This window comes from Pteropus medius, unplaced genomic scaffold, assembly GCF_902729225.1.
Source record: "Pteropus medius unplaced genomic scaffold, Ma_sr-lr_union100, whole genome shotgun sequence".
In the NCBI taxonomy this organism is placed as follows: domain Eukaryota; kingdom Metazoa; phylum Chordata; class Mammalia; order Chiroptera; family Pteropodidae; genus Pteropus; species Pteropus medius.
Window position 1 is genome coordinate 7,973,214 of NW_024345601.1, and position 21,780 is coordinate 7,994,993.

Sequence of the window (21,780 nt, forward strand, 5' to 3'; positions counted from 1 at the left end):
ATGAATTGGGTTAGAAAAGCTGGGTGTTTTGGTGATTATAATTAAAGTAGATAAGGCATGATTAAATTCAACCTAGCAGAGGAATAATATAAAATATGTGAGGGCGACTGCTTTGTCTACCCTGCCAACCACTACAAAGAAGAGGGCTAATATCATCCCTTTCCAGGATGATTTACAGAGCCTAAGATAAAATAAGTGTTCATAAATGTTTTTAGAACAATGCCCTTTCTTGGCATTTCATTCTAGAAGAAATGTTACAAACTGATTAAACTAGAGATTTTCTTAGAACCAATGAAAAAATCATGCTCATTTCTTTTAAAAAGAGGATGTACATCAACTAATAAAACTTTATTTAGCATAATGCCTGAGACATACTATATTTCATCCTATCTAAGACACTGTCAATTATAAGATACATTATTTTATGCTCAACTGAGAAAGAAAAAACACTGCCAATATAAATTGTACAATGCCACTGATGGTAAGAAATGTCTTGATTAAAAGGGGGAGATGTATATCTTCGAATCAGTAAAATATGTTAGCAGGTGCTCAGTAATTATTTGAGGGATAGATGATGGATGAATGGAGTCTTAGTCTGTTTTAGCTGCTATAACAAAAATACCATAGACTAGGTAGGTTATAAACAATAGAAATTTATTTCTCACAGTTCTGGTGGCTGGAAGTCTGAGATCAGGGTGCCAGCATGGTTGGATGAGGACCGTCTTCCAGTTTGCAGACTTCCCATCACATCCTCACATAGCAGAAGGGGCAAGCTAGCTCTCTGGGGCCTCTTCACGAGGCCCCATTCATGAGGGTTCTGCTAATGACTTCTCAAAAGCCCCACCTAATGCCATCACCTTGGGCATTACATTTCAATATATGAATTTGGGGGGGACACAAATATGCAGATTATAGCAGATGGATAGGTGAATGGAGGAATGAATGGATACTTGATCTTAACTCTTTGAGAGCAAGAACTCAGATTAGCTCATGCATATTCATCAAAATAACTTGCATGGTACTTTCACACAGTGTTTAACAAAGTGTTGAAGCAATAACATTAAGGCAGGTTAATTTAAGTAGAAAGAAAAGAGAACAGAAATGCCAAGTAGGCCATGAGAGTGGAGAGTTGTGGATAAGGAATTACAGAAAGCCTCAATTCCATTGGTCTTTATCGGGTCATTATATTAAAGGATGGGGAAAACTCCAGGATTCTTGTTTGTTTCTAAAGAATAGATTATTCTCTTTTAACAGTTCAAGTCTAGTTTCCCAAAGTGAAACATTTTTTCCTAGGACTTTCTGTTGCCATATTTGAGAGCCAAATTCTGAAACTAGACTTTGAAAAATGGTTTCATAGAATCGTAATACTAGAGTTGGAAGGGACCATAAAATCCGGTCCCCTTGTTTTAGAGATATAAATTTATCCTTTCATTCACCCACTTATTCATTCATTCTAGAAATATTTCCTGAGTGCCTCACATACAGTAAATGCTGTGCTAAGAACAGAGGATTCAGCATTGGGGGAGACAAACAATTAAGCAGACAATTAAATCAATGGATGCATGCCATAATAGGGAAAGACAGGGTGCCCCCATGAGCACACAGGGAAGGATACTATGAATGAGGAAACCATGGAGATACTGTGACTTGCACAAATTATAGTAACCTAGGGGTATATTTGGGTCTTAGCTGAATAGAAATATTCATAAGAAACATATCTTTTAAATTAATGTGCTCTGATAAATGTGATTGGTAAAGCATACATTTACCAATAAATGATTGGTAAATCACACATTGCTACGAATTTCTCCTAGCCAATTAACACATTATTCCAGACATTTTAGACAGCATTTACTTCAAGATGCCCTTATGCCCATAAATCTCCAGTGGCTTCTATTTTCTACCACATAAAATAAAAGTCCTTAGCCTGGTATTCAAGATTGTTTATGATATGGCCCCATTATATTTTTGCAAGTCTTAGCTTTTGGATATTCTACTTTAGCCATACTGAAGTAATTACTACTCCCTAGACACACTTGGACATTTCCATCTCCATTCTTTGCTCATGTTATTCCCCCAGACTATGATGACCTCTGCACTGGTGAATCTTCATCTTTTATGAGACATTTATCATTGAAGCCCTTTTTTATCAGAGAAGGCAGAGTGCCAAGTACATGGGGATTGGATTCAAACTGCTTGTGGGATTCCAATACCAGCTACATGACTCTAGTGTCACTAAATAGGCTCAGATATTAATAATACTTTCCTTATTGTGTCTTTGTGAAGAATAGGCAAGGAAAACCTTGTAAAATATTTATCAGTGAACTGGTTAAATTTTCTGTTATTCTACATCCCTCTAATTCTTTTTGGTATTCCTTTTATCCCATCTATCACCTATTGTCTTATTGGTTTTTACATGTATTTCTTTCTTCTCAGCAGTATTATTAGGGAGCAAATATGGGGACAGTGTTTTTGATCATCTATGGATCACCTATAATACCTGGAATACTACCATATATACAGCAAGTTTCAATCAAGTTTTTGAAAGGATAAATGAAGAACAGAAGAGATAAATGGATGAATGGGTGTGATGAGGTCTGGCACTGGTGGCATTTGTATTTACTTTACGTCTATAAGCAGACTGACTTTATAAATGACCCCGTGGTTGTCGAATAAGTTGATAATATTTCTAGAGCAAATTTACATATGAAAAAACTACCCACATTGCTTTCTCTCATCTTTGGTCAGGAGTAGACCCTTGCATGTCAACCTATCCAAGGCTTTTTGAAGAGCAGAAGAGTTGTGTCCTAGTAAGACACTTTAGAGAGTTTCTTTGTTTCTCATTCCTGGGGCTGATTTCTTTTATTACTCCATGTGGTCTCTGAGGAGAATTTCTGGAAGATCAGGATGAGGCCTAGGAAATGAGGCAGCCAGGGACAGGTCAGTCCTTATGTGGTCTAGACTGAGTATTTCATTTAATGTTATGACCTAGAGAGAATCAGAGGTTTTGCCAGCCCTCTTCAATTTGATTTAGAAAGAACTGGCCTGAAGTTCACCTCTGTGAAAAGACCTGGTCTCAGCAAGCAGCCAGGTGTGTCTGGTCTTATTCATTCTGCCTGTAAACATTAGGATGCTGTATATCCAATTCTACCAATATATAAACTGTCTTATAAAATAAGTTATATAGTATAACATAGAAGCATATTTTTTCAAATAATGAACTGTTTAGATCTACAGCTGGGATTCATCTGTCCTCAACAAAGCCACATGCATGTGCCTTTCTAAGTGTGAGAAGTCCTCACATTCTAAAATTATGTAAAATTATTAAAATTAATAATAATAATTAAAATAATAAAATGAAGAGTGATATATATCTATATCAATTTACAGTTCAATGGCACTTGGAATAGTGCCTTGAAGAAAGTGGGCATTCCATAGATATATTTTTGAATGTATGTTAAATAAAATACAGTTTGCTTTGCAAAGCCGTTTTGTAGAATATGTTAATGACGTTTTATAGAGTATGTCAATAATACTGTTTCTTTTTTCTCCAGAAAGCATTATACTATTTCTTAAAGGCAGCAAAGGCCGGGAGTGCAAACGCCATGGCATTTATAGGAAAGGTATATGCTTCATCTGGATTGATATTTTTCATTTCTTAAAGACCTAAGAAATTAATGGTATCAGCTAATCGAACCCAGTGTAGGGTACAGGGCTGCAGGCCTCGATCATGAAAGGAGTTGAAGGGCATTTGGCTACAAATTGAGGGTAGTATTCCTGAGGTGATAATTTAGGAAGAAGCCCCATAAAACAGCAGCCTTTATCTAGGACGCCAAAAGCAGCCATGAAAGTGCACTTGGCTCAGGACTCCTTGACTGAGTATAGTTCAGAATCAATCCTTCCCATGACTTCTACCCCTGGCATGTAACAGGAGAGCTGAGCTAATTATGCACTGAAGACTGATACAGGCCTCAATCTCATGAGGTGCCTCCTTCCTCCACTCTAGGAATGAGACCCAGCTCCAGGCTGACCAAAGTCCATGCTTGGGCCACCTCTGGTAGGAGGACCCTCTGGCTGCTGAACAGCTTTTGTGGAGGATTCCTCTAGAGAGGCAGGTTCTTTCTTCAAAGACCACTCACTCTCCCAAGTGCTGCCCTTGGCACTGCAGCCAGTTTGCATTCATTAGGAACCTTGGGGACAAGTGTTCTATTTCCAGAAGTGCTACACACAGTAAATTTAGATGCAAGGAAATATGAGAAAACACAAATAGGGCTCATTTTTTTTGTCCTTGGGCAAATTCACTTCAGAATGTATGTAGTAGATTGTTTCTTTAATTTTTCCTTTATAAAAAATTGAAGTGAAATTCAAATGACATAAAATTAACCACTTAAAAATGTACATTTCAGTGGCATTTATTACATTCACAGTGTTGTGCAACCATCACTTCTATGTATTCTAAAATCTTTTCATCATCCTCAAATTTCTTGGTTTTTTTAACATCCTCTTTTAATTTTTCTTCTAGATGTATTTAGAAGGTAATGATGCGGCACCACAAAATAACGCTACTGCATTCAAATACTTTTCCATGGCAGCCAATAAGGTATGTACTCAGCTCATTTCTTCAAAACATAAAAACATTTGACTTCCATTACATGCAGACTAGTGCTGAAGAGTTGACTTCAAGGCCCCATGCCTGGTTAATAGGCGTGGGAGGAGTTTCGTGTCCTGGAGAAGAAGAATACTGTTCTCAATAAAATATGGGGTTGGGATAGGGAGTGACATGTCTTGTCTTCTTAGTAAGTGAAAAATGGCAGTGACTTGAATTTTCCTAGCAAGAAGCCAGACAGAAGCTCAGCTTTCCCCTCTTACATGCAATAGATGAGGCCATCTAGCTCAGGAAACAAGAAATAAGAGATAAGGATATAGGAAAAGAAAACTCAGTCAATAATGCTGTAAGTTTAGGATGAAAGCAACCAAGAAATGCCCAGTTTTCTCCTGTTTGATTATACCCAAGAGCTAGAAATCCCCTTGGCCCAAGAATAAGGCTGTCAGAGAGGCACGATGATTGAGATCATGGCTCTGGAGACATTTGGTTTGAATGCCAGCCCTGCTACTTACTAGCTGTGTGACTATAGGCAAGTTACTTAACCTTCCTGTGCCTCGACTTTCTTATCTATAATATGATAATATAAGATTTGCCTCCTATTGTTGTCAGGATTTTTGAGTTAACATTTCTGTGCCTCCTATTGTAAAGTACTTAAAGCACTGCCTGGCACATAGTAAGTGGTATGTGTCAGCTATTATCTTTTGCAGCCTGGAGCCAGTTAGGTAGAGTGAACTTCAAAGCATATCCAATGCAGAATAGATTGGATCTGTGAAGGAATATAGAAATGATGTAATATGGCTTCTGCCATTGAAGTTTTGCCTTAGTTCCTTGGTTCGGTGAGGCTGGCATCTGTCAGATAAAACTTAGAGGACTACTCTGAATCCCTTTAGTAAACTAAGAGTGTCCTAATTGCAGCACCCATCAACCTATTGTTGGTGAATGGCCTTAATAAACTTTCTATCCCTGCACAATAGGAAACATTTTGTTGTCTTACTCTGTCATACCACAAGACTAGCAGTAAAGATGTGCTCAAGTCGGAATATTTTCAACTGTTCTCAGTTTTTAAAAACCTACTGCTGCTTTAGGAGCCTATTTATAAATGACTAGCACTTCAGTGCTGCTGCTATTGTGGTGTAAATTACTGAGAAGGCTGGTACTAAGCTCCTCTCCCTTGTAATTTATATGAAATTGTTGCTCAGCAAGACTATTAGTTATATGGAGATTAGGATGACAGGAGAGAGCCAACTGAAAAAGAGGCAGGGTAATGTAACAAGAAGATCTTTTGTAATTTGGCAAATAATGCTGATTTGTCAGCCCAGAGGAATAATGCCAGGAAGTTGAGTGTGTAAATTAACCCAGCTCCCAAGCTATTCAGGGCTGAGTAACCAGCAGTGATCTGAGTTACCTTACTTTACAGAAGAAATCTGACAGTGTATTTAAAATGATTGTTCTGAATGGCATCAAGTGGACACAGCCATATATTCCTTTATCATCACCTGGACAATTAGATTTCTCAATTAGGGTCACAACTAAAGTAAAAGGTGTCTATCTCCCACTCTTTGCACACCCACGCTCTTCTACTTAAAGAAAAAAAAGGCATTTTCAATTTGCTTTTAAGTCATATCAGTACTGAAATGCAAGGCTACAGACTTTATGACCTCTTTTATCTTATTTACTCAGAAACATAAACAGTTATCCTGTGTGAAATTGGGCCCATATTGGACTAGTTTTCTCTCTCAGCCTCTGAACACATCAGATCTATCCCCATCTCCACACTTTTGTCTTTTCCCCTCCCTTCCCAGACTCTCCTATTCTGAATCCTATCCATCCCCCAGAGTAAAGTTTAATCCTCTCTCCCTCCACAAAGCCACTCTTACACTCCTTGGCTCACATAATCTTTTTCCTCTTCTGAACTTGCCCTGGATTCATACTATGTACTGCTGGAACTTTACTGCTTCTACCCTGTGCCATCTCTCCTACCCTCTGAAGGCCGTGTCTCCTCAACTAGAGGAGTGCAGCGGTCTTAGCACATAGTAGAGGTTCATTGAATATTTGCCAAATAAATGATCGTCTGCTCCCTAAGCTGATGTCAGTTAACCTAAGCAAGAGCATTTAAGCCCTAAAGTGAAAGTTATATATGGGGTGACTGCCTACTTATGTTTTGTTAGACCCGGAAAGTGTTTTTAAAATTAGGAAATTTCATATCAAAATCTAGACATCCAGCTTTTCTTGAAAAATGGGAAGAGCTGGCCATATGAAGCTACCATTCCATGTTACAAAACTGCCTGGAACAAAAGCTGAGGAATTGCTGCTCCCTTTAGACAAGGCAGGTACTCACTGGCTTGCCTCAGTCTCCACCACTTCATCACCTAGATTAATGTACTTCTTACATTACTTTAATGGTCATTCCTGACCCAAAAGTCCTAAAAAGGTGCTTTGGGCCTTAAACAGTTAGTGAATCATCCACTGAGCTCCTGGTTTCCCTGCAACTCTCTTAGAGAAGGAAAGTAATTTGTCCTCACTGTTCTAACTTTCTCCCTCTTATTTTCCTCCCCCTTTCCTCTTCTTATTTCCCCTCCCTTCTACTTTTCTCATCATTTAAATGAGAGTAATTAGAAGAAGACAGATGGACTAGACCTTATCACACCCATCACTAGGCCTTACTACCCCGAGGCCAGACTACCCCAATACTCCTAAGACCACAGGTAGATGTAGTCAGGGGAGCAGAAGGACGAAGAGAGCAGACATACACCACTTGCTTTAAATATAGGTGGACCATCCTTAATAATTCTTACAATAGCTGGCCTTTTGATATTTATAGGCCCAAACTTTGGAGTCTTAAATAGTTTTTGAACTATGCCTTCTCTATTTATGTTTTATTCCAGTATCACTGATACTCTGACTCCATCCACAGCATCTACAGTTAGGTAAATCGGGAGAGTTTTCTACAAGAACTTGTTTCTGAGGAAATACTTTAAACGTATAAAAAACCTACAGATTTGCTGAATGAAAGCCAAGTGGCCAACATGGCTCCTTACACAGTCACTAGAGGTTGAAATCCATGATGGGAGATAGAAAAAAAAAAAAATGAGTTTTCTGGTACGGAAGTTACTTTTAAGGTTCACTCTTCATCAGAGATTAATAGGCTGAATATCAATATATTTGAACATGTGCTAAATGCTAAATGTGCTAAATACTCCCTTTCTAGACTATTTAGAATATAAATCGGAAAAATAAATGGTAATTAATTTAGCATCAAATAGAACAGAAAACATTGGTGATGTTATAAGCAGTCAAATTTGAATAAAGAAACATATACCAACAATGCTTGATCATCCATAATAGCTAGATTGGAATTCACAGAGTATCTAAATGTTATTTGGCCATTTATGGCAACCTCCTTTGACTAAAGCACATAACAAGTGTCTGGATAGATTTCTCCCTTCTGGAAAACTCTTACACATACTTCAGAACCCAGCTCAAATGTCACCACCTCTGACAACTCAATCCCCTCAGTCCCTAGCCGCCTCCAGGCAGTTGAGTATTCTTCTTCTAGGTGCCCACAACACACTCAATCTTGTTCTCCCACAGGAATTACTACAGTTGACATGATTACTTTGAGAGGTCCTCCCTAGTGAGTCAGAGCACACTAATCTATGAACTCTCTAAGGCAGGGGTCATGGTTTATCCATCTTTTAACTTTCATCTCCTTCCTCTGCACCATGTCTCTTGTGGGGTAACACAAAGAGAGTACTAAATAAAAGCTAAATAAAAGCATAGAGGAAAGACTTGACTTTCATTTTCCTCTTCTCTTTTCTATTCAGAGGGAGTTATTAAGGGGTGAAAGTACAAACTAGAAAGGGTCAAAATAATTTGCCAACTGCCTGATTAACTGTCATGGTTAATCACCTATTGGGTGCGTTTCAAATATTTTGAATGATTTTTCAATAATTTTCCTTATCACGAATTCTTCTGGGACTTCACTTGGATTTTTAAAACTGTTCTAGGGCAATGCAATTGGTCTTCATGGGCTTGGTCTTCTTTACTTTTATGGGAAAGGAGTTCCTGTGGTAAGTTAAATAATATCATTATCCTTTTAACATATTTCTAGCCATTTATAGGGTAAAAATCATGGTCACTGATTAATTTAAAGAAATTAGTCTCTATTACCTGGTTTGCCAAACTATCATATCTGATAACAGAGAATAAAATAATCCAGTGAAATGTTTGCCAAAGAGACAGAACAAGCTTATGACAAGAATAACAACCCCAATTGTTACCTAAGGATTATTAACTTAATGTAATAGTAACCTTAGAAATCATCTAACCCTTGAGGATTTTTTCAATAGAGAAGTTTATCTTTTTAGTGTAACCTCTGTCTTTGAGTGACCTTGCCCCAATATCTAACAAAATTTAATGTCAGTGTAGGAAAAGACATAATTTGCAATGAAAATGAGATAATTATTTCCTAATATAATAATGAAATAAAATGTATAATACTTCTGATATTAGTTTAATTAGTCTAAATCACATCCAGCACTTACTTCACTCTTTTTAAAAAATAGAGGGCAATTGTTACCATGGAGTTATACATACATCTCTGAGTAATAGAGTGTAATTATCTTGCAGAACTATGCTGAAGCACTTAAATACTTTCAGAAAGCTGCAGAGAAAGGATGGCCCAACGCACAGTTTCAATTAGGCTTCATGTACTACTGTAAGTGCTATGACTATGGCTGCTTTACTTAGAACAACAAATGATTATTAAGTCTGAACCTTTTTTGACAAAAATCAAAAGATTGGTGTGTGTGGTTTAGATAGAATATTCAGGCAGCAATTTGAGGAGGAGTTTGAAGAAGACTGAAGAAAAGGATACCAGTTGAGAGAGGAAGCAAGGAGATGCAGAGAGAGAAAGTAACTTTCGAAAAGATTAAGTTTGAGGTGGCTTTTAATATCATGCACATACCCAGAAGCAAGTATGAAACTCACAAGAAAGATCAAACTTAGAAACATTTGGAACATGACAAACATCAACATGTAAGTATTTGTTAAGAATAGCTAAGGTTGCAAAGGGAAAAGAGAGGAGGGGAAAAGAGAATGGGCCATGGTCAGAAATCTGGTGATCCTCTGTGTCATATTGAAAAGATGGGCAGAGAAAGAGTGGTCATAAGATGACTGAAAAGGCATGGTAAGAAGGGAAAAAAATGTGATCTTAAGGAAGCCAAGCAATAGAACTTTTAAGAAAGAGTAAATGAATGAACAAACCTCTGAACGCAGTGGGTAGCCTGGTTCTCAATTTAAAAAAAAAAAAGTAAGAAAGGGTCGAGTATCTATGAAACTTGTCAGTATTGAGGATGCTAGTGAGATCACTAGACTGGTTGGTGTAAAAGCTGGATACAGTGGGTTGAAGTGTGAATAGAAGGTAAGGAAGGAAATGAGTAAAAATATTCTTGGGAGTACTGCACCTTTAACTGGAAGCAGAGAGATGTAATGGTAGCATGAAGATGACCAAGAACTAAGAGGGGGGTTGTTTTTAAGGTGGGGAGGAATGTGAGTATAATTTTTGGCAGAGAAAAGAGAGCCAACCAATGGAGGTGGTTAATGTGTCATGAGAGAGGCGAGATAATTGATACAAAAGGATTCTGAAAAAATTTAGGTGTCATTAGGATCTGATTGGACCTAGGTGAGAGGAGAGATTTTTCATCCTTAAAGATGGAAGGAGGAAGGAAAGATGGTACATGTGTAAATCTAGGGGGTAGGGGAAAGAGGCAAGTGAGGAAAGACTAACTGAGAATTTCTTCAGTGAGCTAGGAGGTACAAGGTTATCTTCTGAGAACGAAGGTAAAGCAGTTGGGGTAAGAGGTCTCATAAAGCCATGAAGGTCTATAACACTGTTTGTGGGGACTGAGAGAGGCCATGGCCAAGACAAGTACCAGGAGATCCAACATACACCTGAGTCTCTGCACTAAGACCTCTCTGTCAGAGGTGGAGCTAGTGCAGAGCAGACTGAATCACCAAGGAGGTCCAATCTGGCCAAAGAGTCAGCTGGCATTTTTCATGGTAGTCCAAGGGGAGGACCTGTTTAGTACTGCCTTGTGGGGTTGCCTAAGATGGCCTTATACATATAGTTCATTCCAGGTCACAGACCCAGGATCTATCAGATTCCTTAAGTTGCTAGAATAAGAGTAATAGTAATAGCTAATGTTTGTTAATCTTTATAGGTATTAACTCATTTCATTCTCTCAACACATTTAAGGAGTATCCCACAGTTTATAGATGAGCAAACTGAGCCATGATATGGTTAAACGTCTTGGCCAAGATCACAGTGAAGCTGGGATTCAAATCTGAGCAATCTGCCTCTAGAGCCTTTGCTCTTAGCTGCTACATGACACTGCTTCTAAAGGCTATGAAATGTTAGTGCTGTGGGAGATTTAAGGACCAACTAGTGAAAGCCTCTCCTTCTTCAAATGAAGTGCCTGGAGGTGCTCGACTCACAAAAGGAGTAATGGGAGAGCCAGGACAAGAATCTCAGCTGCTGTAGTTGATTCTCTGCCCTAACTCCAAATGCTTCTACTTGCTCCAAGCATGAGTTGGGTATGAGCGACGCTTCCCGGAGATGAGATTTGCCTGCTTCAAACTCCGCAATTATGGCCAGGAGGAGCTATACTGGTCTTTTGGTATGGAAGGATGACATCATGGTAGGGCTTCTGGTCCTCAGAGACCAACATTTAGTCTTTGTTAATTTTAGGTATGACATATTGAGGAGATATTTTCATGAGACTAAACAGACCTTCTTCAGTTTTCTGAATAGGTCGAGAACAAAGATCTCTACATTCTTACTTAAAATTAAACTTAACTTTTTCTCTCCCAAACAGTGGAACTAGAACAGCTTGACTTTCGGTTGGCTTTTCCCACCCTATTTAAAATAGCAATCATCACTATGACCATTATATCCATAGATTATAATGTAACAAAATAAAAAAAATAAGGGGTGGCTCAAAATAATTTTAACTTTCAGCTGGCTCTGGAGTATTGAAGGATTATAAACTTGCCTTCAAATATTTTTACTTGGCATCTCAGAGTGGGCAGCCCCTCGCCATTTATTATCTGGCCAAGATGTATGCGACAGGAACAGGAGTGTTAAGATCGTGCAGAACTGCTGTGGAGGTAAATAATGAGATGTTTTTAAAGTACTTTTCATTTATCATTCAGAGTAAGTGATACTGCTCTTAAATTGTTGGTGCCTTTGATTTTATAGATATTACCTCTTTTCTTCCAGTTGACAGTGTGAACAGTGACATTTGTCAGGATGAAAAGCAGTGATGTAACTCAGAGTGAGAAAGGGAGAAAGAGAAATGATCCCTCCTCTCTTGCATTTGGCTTTTTATCAAGTTCAGAGCTCCTTCAGAATCCTGTTAAAGAGCTCTATTTTAGCCTTCAATCATATCGCCAGGGCAATTTGGCATGTCTAGTGGGATTAGGGCTTTTGACTTGGAAACTGAAAGGTTTGGTTTAGCCTAGAAAATGTAGTCCACTTCTTCCCAAAAATCAGGGTCCTTAGGTATTTGATGATTTGGATGACAACTGAGAAAGTGAATTCTTTCAGCCCTAGGAAGCTTTTAGGAATTTAATGCCCTTTATTGATTTATGAAATACTTCCGCTGCACTTCCATGTTGCAATCTAGCCCCTCTAAAACTCATTTCAAAAGCTGCCAGCTAATAATCTATCTTTAGATTTGCTCCTTTGCCAACTTCCTAATGAATTATGTATGGCTAACCTCTTTTGGTTACATAAGGGCTATTCAGCTAAGTTGACGTTTGTCCCCATAGAACTCCACACAGCTCCCTTGTAGTTATGTCACCTACACCCTCAGGCACCGTCTTCCCTTCATTCTCTCCTTTCCACATCAGCTGTGGCCTTATAACTTGCCTTAGCAGAGCAGCAGTGCCCAGAAAGGACCCTTTTTAAAAACAGAAGTCAATACATTTTCGTTCTGCCAAATAGCCTCCAAGTCAGGAGAGTTTATTATGCAAACATAAAATAAGCCTCAGGAAGTTTCAGCTCAAAACAAAAAAATACACACTTATAATCTTTGTGTATATGAAAGGTATTAACTCTTAACCCTAAATAATTTGCAAAAGCCATGCTTTAGACCAGAAATTCTTGTCCAACTAACCAGCAGGAGCTGTAGACTAATGTCATTTATATTTTACCTGGAATGAAGCATATTGGCTAATCAGTCTGCTTGATTTCTCTTCCCATGTACAGCTTTATAAAGGAGTTTGTGAACTAGGCCACTGGGCTGAGAAATTCCTGACAGCATACTTTGCCTATAAGGATGGTGATATAGATTCTTCTCTCATTCAGTATGCACTTCTTGCAGAAATGGGGTATGAAGTAGCTCAAAGCAATTCAGCATTCATTTTGGAATCTAGTAAGATAAGTTAAAATTCTCTGCAATTCCCTAATCACACATATGTATATATGACTTTACTACAGGTACATTTTAAGCCTTCTGAATGGAATCTCTCTCTCTCTCTCTCTCTCTCTCTTTTTTTTTTTTTAGAAAAGGCTAAAATTATTGAAAAAGAGAAAATGTATCCAATGGCACTTCTCCTATGGAATCGAGCTGCCATTCAAGGTATAGAACCTAGATAAAAATAAGCATATACCTGGTCCCCATCCACTATTATTCATCTGATTTGCTCCAGCTGAGTTCTTGGGCACATAGACAGAAAGGTACAGAATATCAAGTAGGTGATATTTCAAACTGTACTTATATTAGGGTCAGTCTTTGGTTGGAGGTCATTTCCAGGAATTTCTTTTCTTTATTATTCTCAAGGTCCCCAGTTTAGCAAACCATACAAATTTTTCTGTAGCTCTGTCTTCATGGCACTAGAACAGCTGTTTGAAACATGATGGTTTTACTCAAGATATCAGTTTTCTTGGTCTGGCTTCAGTCACTTAATTGCTGAGTTTTCTTTAACTTATCAGAGATGGAGCCTATGTTGCAATGAGTTTATAGGTAAAATTACATGAGGATCTAAGACTTGTTTGATTTCTCTTTTAAAATATCACATTGATTATTGCCACAAACTTTGGATCTTTATTATAACTTAGCATGTTAGCATCAGAAAGAAAGGAAAAAAAAAAAACGGAGTTAATTGGCAAGATCTTCTCAGAGCCTTTCCTGGAGTTCCTGTGCCCTGCTTGTAGGGGTCACGTGATGAGAAATGTAAGCTAGCATTGGTGGGAAAGCATTGACAGGTGGGATTTGAATCACTATGTCTCATTCTATTCTTTCCCTAAAATGATATTACTAAGAGTAGAGAGATATTGCAAAGCTGCCACCATTGGCATTTGGATATGCAAGGAACTCTCTTGCAGTAAGAAAACAATTTTACTTCCAATTAAGTTTCTCAAAATTGTTTCATGCTAAGGCCGAACTATCCTGTTCTACAAGAAGTGAATAGAATAAAAATGATTTTCAGTTCATGCTAATATGAGGCAGAGGAAAAATTCACAGTGGTGCCAAGTCACATCCAGCTGAGCTGGTAACACAACAGCAAGCTGTCTGTGCAATTTTAGTGAAAATTCCCCCCAAAAGAAAAGTCTATGTTTTCTAAATGCAATAAAAACCTTGTTTGGAGTGGGGAAACAACACAAAAAAACCTCTGAGCTATGGCAGATTACCTCAACTGCAACAAATACAGGTTTATTCCAAGCTAGGAAATATCGTAGAAATTGCACCAAGGAAAAGAGCTATTGGAAATGAGGGGACATTAATATTAAACAGAATTCTCCAATATAAAAATGTCAGGCCCCTAAAAATAATTATGTGTCACAAGAGAGGTCAGTCAAGAGTGTCCCCAAAGATGTGCCTGCTGAGTGGCTCGCTTGAGGTTAGGAAACCTAATAACCAGTCACTGGCGGTACTTCTCTCAGCAGTTGCTGTATGTGAGGAGGGTGCTGAACCATTGGGGCTCAGCAGTCATCACCCTGCCACTGTGAAACTGAAAGAGAAAGCCCCACCACTGACAAGTGGCTCCCTGGGAGCCTGTCAGGGTCACCACATGCGTCCAGTTAGCCCCCTAATTAGAGTGAAGCTGAATCCTCTGAAAACCTGCTTGTTCACTGCCTTCCATTCTCAGAGACTTCAGGGGTCCTACTTACTGCTTGTAGAGCTTGGAAACACACAGAAGTCCTGTCCTTTTGTGGTTATGGCCCAGAAGGAATATTGGGGTCAAAGAAAGGCAGCTTTGGGCAAAATTAGAGATGGAGTAGGTTTCTCTCTAGGGTTCCTGGAGCTTTTTGCCTCTCCAGGCCCCTGCAGGCCCATTTCTATAAGGTCTTATCTACTTGTACATTTTGAAGCACCTGGAAAGCAAGCCCTGCTAACTAATGTCTTTGGCAACTTAAGAATTTTATGACGTTACCTCTACTCAGAGAGAACTAAAGATGGCTATGGCATTACATTGTAATAGAGGAGTCTAGAAGATTAAAAGAACTTCAGTACTCAAAGGAATCAGTTCCAAAATATTTTTGGCATTGCACTAGGCCAAATGGAATTTAGAAGGAGTCCTACACCCCTAAATGATATACCTCAGACCATACCGCACAGGGGACTTCCTCCTTTTCCAGGCAAGCTTAGACTGTGCTAGAGGGATTGGCCACAGTTGAGATGAATGCCCTAGACAAACATTTCCTTGTCTATTCAATCAACATTGTCCTGGTGAATGGAAACACAGACCCCAAAGAGACCCTTAGAGGTCATCCCTAAGTAGCCTTTAAAAGACTCAAATCTCATATCTTAAAACGTCACATGAATTTTTTTCCTACTCCTAAATGTATCAAAGTTTGCTGGAAAGTAAGATGCTAAAATATTTAACATATAGGGAAAGAATTTTCTAAAAAGTTTCCTACCATGTCTATCCATTCACTCCATAAATACTTATCAAGTACCATTCTACTTCTAGAACTACATCAATGATCAAGAAGCTTCAGAGTTCTTGCTTTCATGAGAGAGAGAGAGAGAAAGTAAGCTAGTAAACAAATAAGACAACAGTGATATATGCTGCAAAGGATACAAAACATGGAGATGAGACAGATAACCGCTGGAGTGGGGTTGAGGGGATGCTTTAGACAAGGTAGTCAAAGAAGGCCTCTGGAGGCAAGTGACATTTGTGGTGAGACCTGAATGATGAGAAACCAGTCACATGAAGAATCAGAGAAATTCCAAACTTGCCAGACAGAGGGACTTAAAAAATCTTAATGCAGGGATTTTGAGGCAAGAATGAGCTCAATATTTTGAAGGAGTATTAAGAAGACTAGAGAACACTGAGAAAGTGACATGCAATAGGGACAGTCAGTGGGGCAGAAGACAGATAAGGCACTACTTGTAGGTCAGGTAAGGGGGCTGGATATTATTCCAAGTACAAAATGAAGCACTTGGGGGATTTAACACAGGGAATGACATGATTCAATTTTACATTTTAAAAAGATCATCTAGGCTGTTCTTTGAAGAATAAATTGAAAAAATAAAAGAACAATTTGGAGGCTATCGTAGTTTTCCAGGCTTGGACTAGATGGTGGAGGAGATGGCAAGAAACAGATGTGTTTTTGAGGCAGAACTAACAGGACTTGCTGATGGATTCGGTGGTGGAAGTGAGGGAAAAATAATTAAGAATAATTATTCTAGATTTAAGGCCTGAATAATAGTGGTTCTGGCACTGAGATCGGGAGAAAACTGATAGGGGAAGAGGTAGCAGGATGTTAGGAATCTCTATTGGGTTATTTAAATTTGAGATCCAAGTAGAGAAGTTAATAAGGCAATTATGAGAGTCTGGGGCTTAGGGTGAGACAGGACTATAGATATAAATTCAGAAACTGTAAACATAAAGATAGCAGTGGAACTAGATGAGATCACCTAGAGAAAGAGGAGGAGAGTGGTGGAAGAGGTTGGTGGAGGGGGAAGAAAAAAGAAGGGAAAGGAGAAATGCAAAAAAGAAACTGAGTAACAAGCCATTGATATTCTAAAATTTAGAAGTTGAGTAGAAGAGTCAGGCAAGAGTTTGAAAATAAAAAGTCTATGAGGCAGGAGGATATCAAGAGAATGAAATGTCATTTATGTCAGGATAGATTGGATGACTTCAGTGTTGCTAGGGGTCCGGTGAGATAAAGATAGGGAAGTGGCCAATGGATTTGGCTGTATGGAGATTATCAGCCGCCTTGAAAGTAGGAGGTTTACGGGGAGAGGAGCAGAAGACGGATCGGAATGGGTTGAAGAATATTTGGGAGATGAAGCTTTGGAGATGGTGAGTGTAGAATACACTTTTGAAAAGGCTGGATGTGAAGTGAACAGAAAAATTGGGAATAGTTAGAAGGAGAGGCACCATGGGATAAAGGGTTGGTTTTTCTTCATACAAGATAGCAAGTGTGTTTGATTGCTGATGGGATTGATCTCGAAGAGAGAGAGAAACTGATTATGCTAGAGAGTAGAGCTTCAGAAGTGGAGTCTGAGAACTGGAGAGGTGGGATCCAGTTTCCCAAGAGTTGACCTACTTTCAAGAAATAAATTTAAAATGTAAAATTCATGATTTTTTATTCTTTAAGAACATTTGTACTGTGCCATGGGAGTTACCCTATAGTGAAGACAGTTAGCATTGAGTGTTATATTTTGTATTCCATAAATTATATCTAATTCTGACTTTGGGATTCTGAGTGGCTTTTTTCCTTTTTTATGTATATTATCATTAGGTTGAGTTACTAGGAACTATACATGAATCATTTGGATTCTTCTTCTCTTTCTAATATTTCTATCAGGTAATGCATTCGCTAGAGTAAAAATTGGCGATTACCATTACTATGGCTTCGGGACTAAGAAAGACTATCAAACAGCAGCCAAACATTACAGCATTGCAGCAGACAAATACCACAGCGCACAAGCCATGTTCAATCTGGCCTATATGTATGAACACGGTTTAGGAATCGCAAAGGTAATTGTGTTAGTAAAAATCCTAGTAAAAGCAGCTGTATGGGAATAGAAAATTTACAAATGTTTTGCATTTCATTGATGTTATCAAAATATAGAGGAAAGAAGGAAAAGACTTAATATTTGCTGAGTCCCTCCTGTGCCAACCAACACACAGGAGTTATTTTTACGATTCATGCCCAAGGATATCACTAATGAGTAGAGTAAATCTAGTCTACGCCAATTTGTTTCATAAATTCATACTTTTTCCAGCGATATTGGTGGACCCTGTCTGGACTTCCTTCATTAAAATTTCCAATGACTCTCAAGCTCTAAGAAATAAGGAGAAAGTGGGAATGAGATCAGAGCTGGATACCAAAGTGGTGTCTTATGAGACATCCACTGTGTATATGACAGTGCTGAGCACTCTAGAGAGGACCAAGAGAAATAGGTCTCCCTCCTTCAAAGACTACACATGACTTGAGGAGATGCAGCATAGTCATTAAGAAAAAGAGCAAAACAAGGAAATATTGGGTAAATCTCTTACACAGTAAATATAATTAAGGCAGAAGATGGCATTGGCATCTGACAGAGTAATAAAGGTTTTTTAAATATCAATAATGACAATAGCCAGGTGTTGGTTTGCTAAGTATACTATGTCATTTAAATCACACAACCACTCAATGAGATAAGCCTTATAAATGCCTTCAATGTATGCATCAGGAAACCGAAATACAGAGGTTAAGTCACATGGCCAGGTTTGCAGAACTTATCAGTGGTGGTGTCACAATATGAATCCAGGCCTGTCTGACCCCATGTTTTGGGGGGAGAGTGGGCCCTGAATTGAGTGATTCTTAGTGCTCAAGCATATATTTCACTTCAGTTTTTATATCTCTGGCTGCATTTCGACAGCCAGGTAATGAGGGAGTTAACCGCTTTTCTATGCTCGCTTTTATTAATGCTCTTTTTTTTTCTTCTTCCAGTTGTGTTAGTAATTGAGAGTTATTGGTAGAGAATTTCCTATTTGATAACTGCTAATGATTCACACAGCAACCAAGGGTGTCTTATTGAGGTCCTGACAATCCAGCGAAGGAGATCCCTGCCTTCAGTGCTCTCCAATGGCCTGCCTTGTGGCTAATCACTTTTCATCAGCCCCAGCACCCTAAGCAGTGGAAAGAATGTCAAATGCAAATCCAGTCTGTTTCCTCCATTCTTAGCTGCTGCAAGCAGCCTATGTTTATAAAATGTGGGGAATGGGGGAACAGGACTGGATGATACAGCTATATTAGATGACTCTTTGGATGTCATTTAGCCACACCTCATTCCCCTGCAACTATCATCCACATCGGTAAAACAGAACAGTGACACCTTTCCTGCCCCAAGCTTTAAGGATAAAATGAATAAGGCTTGGTAGAAGGGCTTTGTAGTCCAACAGTGCATAGAATGGCTGTTATTTAGATCAGACGAGAATTTGAGTGACTGCCAATAAGGCTTCGATAAGATTAAAGCTTTTGTTCATCATTCCCCCATGCAAAACATAACAAGAATGGTGAGAGAGGTATTGTCTGTATAAAGAATAAAAGTAACACCACCCCATGGGTTAAGTTCAAATTACCTCTCCCGCCTCCTTGTAATTCAAGAAGGACTCTGAACACAGGGCCAACTATGCAAGAGAAAACACTGCCTGGTGGTGCCAGCTGGCCAGCTGTGTCAGATAGTTTGATTTTCCTCCTGGAAGTCATCGCTGGTTGCTCTCCTAGGCACTTCTACACAATGTGAGATAGCAATTGTCGAGACATACATTTCATACATTTAGAAAACACTATGACATTTCTCACTGGCCATATTTCTGTTCTTTTCTGTCTTAGTTCCTGTTTTATTATGGGTAGTTTATTTTAGTCAGTCACAGACATATTTTTTTTCCTACAGAAAGTCTCTACATGTAAAACAACAATAAAAACAAAAATAAAACAAAACAAAAAAATAGGAGCTGCACTTAATCTTAAACCTGGATATGGGAATTTTAGATTTAATTAATGAGGGAGCCATTGCTCTTTGTCTTTATTAATTTCCTTTGTTTAGCAATTAGAAAATAATAATCAAGTACCCAGGCACCAAATTTATTAATCTGGTTACCTTGTAGATTAATGAGGAGGTACCACCTTTTCCAGTTCTTAAAATGAAAATGCTGATAATTAAAAACCCAAAGCTTGTTCTAGTAATGGTTAATGAAAGCAAAACAATTAGGAGAACAGGTTTTCATAACATTTAAATCATGGAGTAATTAAAAATTTCTTCAACAAGGCACTTCACAATTCTCTTTATTAGTCAGTCTTCATGCAAAACAATGGGAAGGATGAGTATAATATCATTACTGGAATTTCTCTGAGAATCTAAAAATGTGTGATGTGGAATCAGGTTTTGTAAATTCTCTATGTAAGCCATCTGGGAGAAGAAAGTGAAGTATGAATCAACTCTTAGTGAATTAATGTAAAAAAAATGGGTCACTTGTTCTCATCTATTTTTAGGAAAGGGCATTGGGGCTAGGGTGAGCAGGAGAGTTATCCTACTAGCTTCGCTGAGAAGCATCTCACTCCCCAGTTTCTGACTTCTGATTAAGTGCAATAAGTTCATAATTTAAACTGTGGTCCAGGACTGACTGCACCATTGTTATGGGAATACAAAATACTACTGAGGAGTAATTGGGAGAGGACCTCCCAATTCTAAATTGTATATTTAGAAATTTAAGTACTCACAATTTGTTCTGCAAGTCTTTCTCAATTTATACTTAATTAATTTATTTTCTTATTAAGTTTATTTGGGTAACATTGGTTAATACAATTATATAATTTTCAGATGTACATTATCATTTGACATCTGTATATTCTATTGTGTGTTTACCACCCAAAGTCCAGTTTCCTTCAGCTACCATGTATTTGATCCTCTTTACCCACTTCACTCTCCTCATCTACCTCCCACTTCCTCCCCCACCCCACTAGTAATCACTAGTCTATAGCCCTCTGGTAACCACTAGTCTATAGTCCATGTCCATGAGTCTCTGTTTGTTTGTCCTGCTCATGTGTTGCTTTTAGGTTTATATCTCACATATAAGTGAAATCATGTGATTTTCAACTTTTTTAGTCTGGCTTATTTTGTTTAGCATGATTATCTCGAGGTCCATCCATGTTGTCGCAAATGGCAGTATTTCATCTCTTCTTATGGCTGGGGAATATTCCATTGTATATATGTATCACAGCTTCTTTAGCCAATCATCTATCGTAAGACATTTCAGTTGCTTCCATGTCCTGGCCACTGTGAATAATGCTGCTATGAATATCAGTGTGCAAATATCTTTTCGGATATGAGTTTTCAAGTTTTAAGGGTAAATACCCAGTAGAGGGATTGCTGGATCATATGGTAGATCAATTCTTAGCTTTTTGAAGAACCTCCATACTGTTTTCCATAGTAGCTGTACCAATTTGCAGTCCCACCAACAGTGTATGAGGGTTCCTTTTTCTCCACATCCTCTCCAACATTTGTTAATACTTGTCCTATTGATTATAGTTATTTTAACAGGTGTGAGATGATATTTCATTGGGGTTTTGATTTGCATTTCCCTAATAGCTAGCAATGTTGAGCATCCTTTCAAATATTCGTTGGCCATTTATACGTTCTTTAGGGAGAAGTGTCTTTTCAGGTCCTTTGCCCATTTTTTGATTGGATCATTTTTTTTTTTGCAAGCAATGCTTCCGATAAGGGCCTAATATCCAAAATATACAAAGAACTCATACAACTTTATACTTGATTTAGAAGTACTTCAGAAATTTAACTATGAACAAAACCTGTCAACCATATCCTGTTGCCCATTCCTTCTGTCCGTACCCGGGTTCAGGCCTGAATTTCTACCCATGTGGGTTTGTTGTAAAGGCTTCTCAGAAGACCTCCCATTCTAGCGTTCTCCTTTAAATCTGTGGCAGCGAGAGCTCTGCCCGTCAAAGACCTGTAACCCTCAGGCAGCAGGGGGATCTTGCTGCTGGCGTGTGTCTCTTCCTCAGATATTACATTTCCCAGCTCCCTTCACATCCCTGAGACTAGTTCTTACCAAAGGAACATAAAAGCAAAGCTGTCATTTCTGGACTAAGGCAGCTGAGATGTAGACAGAGCTTATTTCTGGTTTTATGGAGCTTGGGTCCCTCAATTACC

At 38.5% G+C, this 21,780-nt stretch overlaps 1 protein-coding gene across 1 annotated transcript in view; it reads left to right on the top strand.

The window, feature by feature from the left end:
- The window catches only part of SEL1L2 (SEL1L2 adaptor subunit of SYVN1 ubiquitin ligase), a 118,735-nt gene that overhangs the window by 82,506 nt on the left and 14,449 nt on the right, over positions 1 to 21,780 (top strand). The window contains exons 10-15 of the mRNA XM_039874460.1: positions 3,555 to 3,623; positions 4,523 to 4,600; positions 8,614 to 8,676; positions 9,236 to 9,323; positions 11,625 to 11,773; positions 13,174 to 13,248. Coding sequence (XP_039730394.1) covers positions 3,555 to 3,623; positions 4,523 to 4,600; positions 8,614 to 8,676; positions 9,236 to 9,323; positions 11,625 to 11,773; positions 13,174 to 13,248 — 522 coding nt within the window. The remainder of the gene's footprint in view (positions 1 to 3,554; positions 3,624 to 4,522; positions 4,601 to 8,613; positions 8,677 to 9,235; positions 9,324 to 11,624; positions 11,774 to 13,173; positions 13,249 to 21,780) is intronic.